We start from the raw sequence: 8232 nt of genomic DNA on the forward strand, positions 1-8232 counted from the left end.
TGAAAACGTAAGTTTTCGGCTATCAGTCTATAGCCTTTCACGAATGAGAAAGTTCATTTTTCATTCGTGAAAGGCTATAGACTGATAGCCGAAAGCTTATGTTTTCAATATATTTTTAACCAGAGAGCGTTTCTATTCCAATATGTCTTATCCTGGTTACAGTTCTATTTTTACTAGCAAGTATTTTCCCGCGCTTTTCTGACGCGCCGACCCGCGTCGAGCCTGCACGAAGCGAGTGCATGGAGTACAACGATCGAGAAAAAGGTCTCAGTACCTACATATAAAGTGGGCTTCATCGGTTTGTTTCCAATGATTAATAGCGTAAGTTGTTTGAAATGAAATGTGTTACATGCATTTTCACCCGACCCCTGATGAATTCACTGGAAATCTGGACTCCATGGTCTTGGCGCACTGCTCTGAACTGAAGGTCGAACCATCTTTTCTAGCACGGCTAAGGAGTCCTTCAGGTAAGCGTTAAGAAAGCTTTTAACACAGCTCAAAGATTTGTTTAATGAATCTGCTTAATACGTTAAAGAAAGTCGATAATACGGACTAAAGGTCGGAGAGAAAATTCAACTAGGTCGTGTTTTTACTCGGAGTGGACTTCAGTAACAGGGTTAGGGTTTGTGTGGGACGACCCGGTCTCCTTTTGCTCCTTTGCATCACAATGCATTTGTATGTTAGAGTGAAAGACACGACAACAAAAAAATGAATTAAGTTTAATTCTGACATATTTATTGATGTTGAAAACGGCTGGATATCTCTGATTTTTGTTTTTAAAATTAATTTCCATGTGGTTTCACTTACAAACTGAAAAGTTCTGAATGAAAGTGGGTACGTCTTTAGATACGTCGGTAAGAAAATAAAAATAACGATACTTAATCTTAATAAACTTCTCATGATTGTTTTCCGTGATACCTGCTTAGTATTTCATATAATTGTTTTAGTCAATAATTTATTCTTTTCATTACAGATAAATTCGTTTCTGTTTGTAGTCTCCATGGTAGCCGTTTCTGGAGGTCTTGTTACGTACTGCTTTGCAACAATCGCCAAAAAATGCTCTTTGGAACACTACAATAATTTGTTTGTCTTCATCACCATTACAGACTAGCTACTGTCTACGTTTTCATCACTCAAAGCAATTTATCAGACCAAAAATACATTCTCAATTACTATAAAATCTAAATAAGATCTGACTCCTTCTCTTGTCTGATGTTACATCTACTGCATATATACTATGGTAAGCGCTAGTTACAGCTAAAGGTAATACACTGAAACAACATAGACGGTCTAATGATAACAAGCTATTTTTATACATCTAACTTAGACTGCAACAACGAGCTTCTTCAAGAGGTCTGCAGTTAACTGAATTTACCTATGTTATTAACAATCACTGTAAAGTACTTAAAAGACACTGTATTTGAATGTCCCTATGGAAACCTTCAAAAAGAATATCAACATAAAATGATTCTTATATTTTTTGAATCAGTTTTAACCCATACATCGTCATATATATATGGCTAATAGCTCGTGTCAAAACACTTAAATAATTTATACCTATTTTTTACACAACCTGAATTGATTTTTCCTAAATAGACTAAAAGACCAATTTTACACACAATACTGTAGGTTTGACATTAATATATTATTATTCTCTGTAAGGCTAACTAAGTCACTCTCGCTGCTTTATTGGGAAGAACACTCTTAGTTGCTCCAGGAAGATCCATGTTAGAATAGTGTGAGGAGCTAAACGCACCCAAGCTGGGATGAATCCCTAATGACAAAGTACAAGACACAATGGTGAAGCATACCCAAAGGTATTAGTACAGTAGAACACTGATGTCTGGAAGTGTATGAAGAAAATTAAAGGCTGGTGCTCATCTGCAAAGGGGATGTATAATAGAGTTTATAATAAGTGATTAACTATTAGAAAACAGCCCCAAGAAATTATACGCCCTGAGTGGTTAAAAATCAGGTTTCTATAACTCAATAGGAACACTGAACTAGCACAAGCTGATGATACAATGATGGCACAAGCAAAGAGAAAGTTGTTTTCTAAACGTAATAGAAAAGAATGTTCTCCGTGTTTCTATCGAGTTATAGAAACAGGAGTAGACGTTTGGGAGAACTTGAAACAGCTGTGGAAACACTTGCTTGTTGCCTTGTGTTCCCACAGCATTTCTTGTTTCTCTATAACTTGATATAAATGCTGTACATGTTTTCTATTTCTTAAGTAAGACTCAAGTACTTACCTTGTAAAATCCCATGGGTCCAAGCCTTGCTGTGAACAGTATGCAATGTGCCACACTCTGCAAAGGATTTACCAGTTAAGTATTAACCAATGAACCTAATGACAGCTGGTTTTGAAACAACCGATACTTGTTTAATATTTTTTCAATGTACTTGCAGTAATCGCTTTACCTTATACTGTCCTGGTTTTGCTTCCATAAGTCTTGTCTTCATTACATCAACAGGCTGTGTAATGCCAGTGGCTATTGTACCCTAAATGAACATAAATGTAAACTAAGATAAATACTCAATACAACTTACAATAACATAGAATCAAACTTAAAAAGTCCTAACCAGAACTCAAGTTTCTTGATCATTAAACTTAGTTTATGTGAATTGGGCTAGCATTCATACTATTATCTACTAATGATGCCATATCATAAAACTACATGTAATTATAGCTTACTACACTAAAATAATTAACACAATTTTAATTTCATTCATCTTACCGCTATAAAACTTGCGGTGAAGTGGGTAATAATGTTATCTTTGAAATATCTGTAAAATGATAAACAAATTAGTCAGTCAGATGCTTATTACCTGACCAACTAATGTTACTTTTAAAACAGTATTTGTGAATATAAAAGCTGCAATAATATCACATGGAACTCTAGTCAGGATAGACGCATCTACATGTAATTGATCCTACTTTTCTTTTTTTCTTTAGCAACCTCAAAAAAACTGAACAGAAGCTGTGCTCCTGCTGAAATGTCAACAATCCTTACTATGTTGGCAAAACAGCAAAAGTATCACATCGCAAGTGAATGACTATTACTGTAACAGTACTGCATTCCAATGAATGTGATAACAGTGCTATTAAAATATCAGACTGTTTCATTTCTTCTGTCCCTACAGTCAAGGGAAGTGTTTGCGTTGATAAGCAGCATTAGCAGAACCAAGTGACTATTTCCAAACGTTTAATAACCTGATGGTTTTAGATTGATAGAATTAGTGCCAGTTTAAGGAAATCCATTATGCATGCAGACAACAATTATACCCAATAACGGTAAAACTATCTTACCCTGATGCAAGTAACAACTGCTTAGCTTGGTCATAACAAGCAACCTAATATGGGGAAAAATGTGAAAATCTTTATTATCTAATATTACATGAAAACAACAAACAACATAAAATATCATTCAATTTCTATTTCACTTCAGTAGCCAGTCAGCTGTGTTCTAGTGGTTAATTCACGAATCTGATTGGTTCTCTCATCATTTTCTACCTGCTGATTGATAGACAACAATGGTGATTGTGCTGTTCTTGAAAATGAAAATTATTTTTAAGTTAAGGCTTAAAAAAAACCCACAAAATTGTACACTTTTTTACGTGTCCACTAAAACAATTACATTGGACTATTTGCCCATGTTTTCTATGAGTGATAGTCAACTCTGCAATGCCCTGTTCATTATATTGCTCACAGAAAACTTGGGCTCATAGTCTACTTGTTAATTAGGACATCACTAACAATAGAAAATATTCCCAGTATTGATTAAAAATAACAGTTGATGAAGTGCAAAGTTTGCCTACTGCAAAAGTTGCAGAAAAGCTGAAAGATGTACAGAAAGACAAATGAGAATTAGCCATGATAGTTTTTGGTAAAGCTTACCTGTGCCACTGTCATAAGGAGAGCTCTGGATGAGGTCATTGTGACACCTCTCATCCATGTGGACACACCCTCTGTCAAAACAAGCCATAAGTAATGAAATAAATAAATAAAATAATAATATAAACAAAAAATATTACCAAAAATTGTCCAGTGCTACAGATTGAACATTAATTAGATAAATATATATTTTACAGTATCTCAGCAGTTAAATTTTGTTGACATGGCACATACCTTCTGTTGCTGTTCTGTAGAGACCATCAAACACATGCTTATAACTGAAAAACACAAGAGTATATGCATTGGGTAAACTTACACAAGTGAGTGCTATTTACAACATTTAGCCACACTGTGTACCAATTCAATAACTGAAGGTAACCATAGGTCACTGAACTTCAGAACTCTGTTTAGAAACTTTCAGAAAACTTTAATAACAACTTACTTTCTCCTCAGTGCTACATCAAGTGTTTTAACATCATTCTGCATCCTAAAAAAAAATGTTTTCCCTTAGTATTGCAAGAACATTAATTATTTCCTTTGATTTTGGCAGAGTAATCAGAGGTTCTCTTATAATTGTATCACCATAGTGACACCCTAATGGGTCCATATGCCTATTTTGTTTTGGTGGCGGCAGGGGAAGGGGCTGAGGGGGTAACAGGCTTAGGAGTAAATTGTGTCTGGTAAGTAACAAATTACATTGCACAGTCTCAAAACTTTAATGCAGCTCTTAGCCCCTACCTCACATTGACCATATCTGCAGGATTTCCTACGATTCCACCCAGGAAACCTGTTAACAATATGAAAAAAGACCATTTATACACTTGTCTCACAATATTGAAAGTAAGTACACCTAGGTTAAATCCAGACAGGAAGCTTAATATAGATGCATTTAACTCAAACATTTATATAATTTATATTGAGATTATTATCAAAGGAAAGTACAAAATATAGGTAAACCAAAATACCTCTGCTGAAACGAAAGTATGAAAAACCTTCCCACGCTTTCAATTTTAATTTGTTGAGACTTTTCTTTTGTCATGTTTAACATTATTGCTGGCTACTCACCAGATACTGCTCCTATAGCAATTTTCTGGTAAAATGGTAGTGGCTCTAAAAACAAACAAAATGAACAATTTAAGAGAAAATATACATGATACGATTGATTGCTCTCTACTCTACACTTGTCACTAGTGGCATTAATTTTCAGTTTAAACATAAACTTGTTCTGTTATTTACTACGATTATCAGTTGAGTAAGGCACGACAAAAGTTTGGTCACCATGTTTTAACGTGAAAGTCGTGTTGTTGTCACGGGCAACTGGCTTTGTTTCCAGTGGCAACTTGTCGGCCTTTGACGTCATTGGCAGCAAAGCACGCGAAATTGTACGTGACGCATGGCTGTTGATATTGCTACCAATAGAAACGAGGTAAGTTGCCTGTGACAACACGGTAATTTTAACGCCGAAACTTCGTCACCAAACTTCTGTTGTGCCTTACTCAACTGATAATGGTAGTAAAGATTCCTTCCCAAGTAGTTAAATCTAAACTAAGTGTTAGAGCAGTTTTCAATTGATTGTTAAACTAAAACCAAACCAACTACTTACCAATTAGACTACTCAACCAATCTCAAATCATAATAAAACCAAAGTAATTGCCTAATACTTTTGCCACTCAATTGAAAATGGCTCTAATCAACATGTACTGGTTGTAATAATTAATAATTATTGCATCAGAAATATAACTGATAGCTAAGCATCTTATGCAACATTGTGTCTCTCAGTACAACTTGATTCCCCAGCTATGTCTGCATGCACCCTTTTACCTTAGTGGCAAGTAGAAGGCAGACATAAACTGTTCAAGTAGCTCGACGGTACACGTTTCATAGCATTCAGTTTTTAAATTAAACACAATTACAAATAACTGTTATTTGGCCATACAAATTGTAATACAACAAAATTTGTATAAGATATTACCATATAACACTGAGTGTATATTCCAAACTGCCATGATCTAAATGGCCTGATTCAAATTTTATTCAATCCTTTATTTGAATTTTACATTAAATTTTTGAAAATCCTCATAAAATTCTTACTAATTCTTACCATCTCCTTTCCTTAATTCTCCTGATACCACTTCATATAATCCATAACGTGTTGTAGAATATGTAAGCTGAAAAATATACCAAGAAGATCCTCTATAACAGCTTTTTAAACTAACTTTTTGTTGTGATCATGTAACTCTTATTACACTCTTTATTTCCGACAATGGGGTATGCATGTACAAAACAGTTATGTTTCATGTACATGTAGATGGTGCACTCATAACAAAATGGTACATATTAGTGAACATGTCGGCACCCCCAATTGACCGTGACTGACTGTCCCCTGAATTTTGAATCCACCTGGCTTTTGAATCCACCTGGCTTTTTGCCGTTACTCAGACTTATTATTTAATAAAATGCTGCCAACAGAAACTGAAACAGACAGAAATCAAAGAGGCACAACTATGTGTACACAGATTATCACTGTTGATGGAAAAGAAAGACACAGACTGACAGACAACAGATTACTTAAACACCCTTGTCTACATTTCTAAGATTTTACAAGACACACCTACTTTTACTAGTTATGGAATTGAAGGTCTTAAATTGATTGATAGCACTGTGAATGGTTGTTTACCAGGAAATTAAGCTATACATATGTGCCATGTACTTTTTAGAAGATGTGTATCATTGAAGAAAGGGTGTATAATGAGCTAATGATATTGAAATCTATGGAGTAGGCTGATGTTGAGCAACAGTTTTTTTCCATTTGTACACTCCCTTTCGTATGCAATATCATACATAAGATTGCAAATTTATCTGATAGTTAGCCAGTAAGTTCTGCTGATAATAATTATGGTGACCTGCACATCTACGTACCTGTCTCATAAGAGAAGCTGATAGCCCATTATAGAGTGCCAGAACACCCTGTGTCCGTACAACATGAACCGCCATGGATGATAGCCTCTGTGTAACTTGTTGCTGCGTTTGTAGATGAACCTGAAAGAGAAAGAGAAAGAAATGTAGAGGCGCTTCAAAAGAAAATGAACTAACAGTAGTTAAGCAAAAAGGAGAACAATAGACATAATAGGACAAAGGCGAAACATTTAGACAAAAATTACTTCTCTGCTACTTCAATGCACCAAATATAGACACCAAACTATGCTCATGAACTTTAGGTCAATATGTATTTCAAAGATAATTATAAATTAAATCCTGAACAAGACCTTCCTCAGGCCAAAACAATTGTACATGTACGGTTGTACATAATAGAGAACTTGGAATGAAAACAACATACGGATTTTGACGACTTGCCAGAAGTTTTCATACATAACCGTGGACAGGTTTTAGCCGAAATAGTAAAAAATTAACACATTTTCAGAAGAACATTAACATCAATATTCGCGGTCCGATCGCAAAAAGTAAAACAAAACAAAGCAATTTCGATGTGAGTCGATCGTTGAGCAATATATAACCCATTGAACAATATGCAGCTGGGCTATCAATGAAAAGAGCAGTATTTATTTGTACCTCCAGTTTTAACAAGGCCAGCGAATATCTTAAACGATTTAAGATGTGTCGCGCAAATTTCATTGTTACAAAAAGACTAGAAAGGATTTCTGAAATTCACGTTTTAAGCCTCTGAAAAAACTGTAACATCGTTAATTAACTTGAAAAGACACACGCACGATAGAGGCGATGTTTTCACGTTTACAATTTATCCAAGTCTTTTTCACCCAAACTAAAGTAAGTTCGATCCATTAGACAAACTGGCGAAAGCGAAGACCAATGCAATTTCCACGCCTTGCAATTGTGTCAAGTGATGGCGATACCTTCAGGAGATCCAACGGATGTGTACAACAGGCTGCCATAGCCGAAGCAAAGCCTCCAAGGTACCATCTGTGTTTTTTAGCCGTCACTTTAACAGCTCCAGAGGCTTTAACTCTCTCTTTTACTTGAATTGACATTTTCTCGTCGAAGAACTGAATGAACTGCCCTTGATCACATCAGATAGGACGTGTTTGTCACATCGTCTCGCCATCGAATCTCTGGAACGTGTGCTTGGTCTCGTGCTCAGTAATGTCGCCTGGTTACTAAGCATCCGGGAAAACTCTTAACGTCATCAGTTTCGTCTTTACGTGCACTGACTCGACAAAACATGCAGGAAAGGGCATTAAACCCCGGGAAAACTCTTTTGTATTTTTATATTGTACCGTGACGTAAATTCCAATCATGTTTGCCCTTCCGTGACACATTTTCTTACGTTGACTAAAGAACCTGTGCACATGCACGAGCTG

At 35.6% G+C, this 8232-nt stretch overlaps 1 protein-coding gene across 1 annotated transcript; it reads right to left on the reverse strand.

The window, feature by feature from the left end:
- Positions 1–713: 713 nt before the first annotated feature.
- On the reverse strand, positions 714–8017 carry LOC110045037 (mitochondrial dicarboxylate carrier-like). Its single transcript, XM_020750634.2, has 13 exons — positions 7768–8017; positions 6815–6934; positions 5997–6063; positions 4961–5005; positions 4634–4682; positions 4338–4382; positions 4130–4173; positions 3899–3969; positions 3311–3354; positions 2739–2787; positions 2422–2502; positions 2253–2309; positions 714–1774 (listed from the first exon to the last, which is right to left on the reverse strand). Exons 1-13 carry the CDS (start codon positions 7900–7902, stop codon positions 1673–1675), a joined length of 909 nt encoding a protein of 302 aa, XP_020606293.1. The 5' UTR covers positions 7903–8017; the 3' UTR covers positions 714–1672.
- Positions 8018–8232: the final 215 nt, after the last annotated feature.

Source organism: Orbicella faveolata, unplaced genomic scaffold (genome assembly GCF_042242905.1).
Source record: "Orbicella faveolata isolate gen_17 unplaced genomic scaffold, um_ofav_v1 contig_2, whole genome shotgun sequence".
Lineage (NCBI taxonomy): Eukaryota > Metazoa > Cnidaria > Anthozoa > Scleractinia > Merulinidae > Orbicella > Orbicella faveolata.

What these genes read in the sequence shown, in the direction of transcription:
- LOC110045037 (XM_020750634.2), bottom strand. Translation starts at nt 7,902, where the DNA reads ATGTCAATTCAAGTAAAAGAGAGAGTTAAAGCCTCTGGAGCTGTTAAA. An exon ending in CAGCTTCTCTTATGAGACAG is followed by an intron (nt 6,064 to 6,814) that starts GTACGTAGATGT and finishes TATATTTTTCAG; the next exon opens with CTTACATATTCTACAACACG. An exon ending in GATGTAGCACTGAGGAGAAA is followed by an intron (nt 4,174 to 4,337) that starts GTAAGTTGTTAT and finishes TGTGTTTTTCAG; the next exon opens with TTATAAGCATGTGTTTGATG.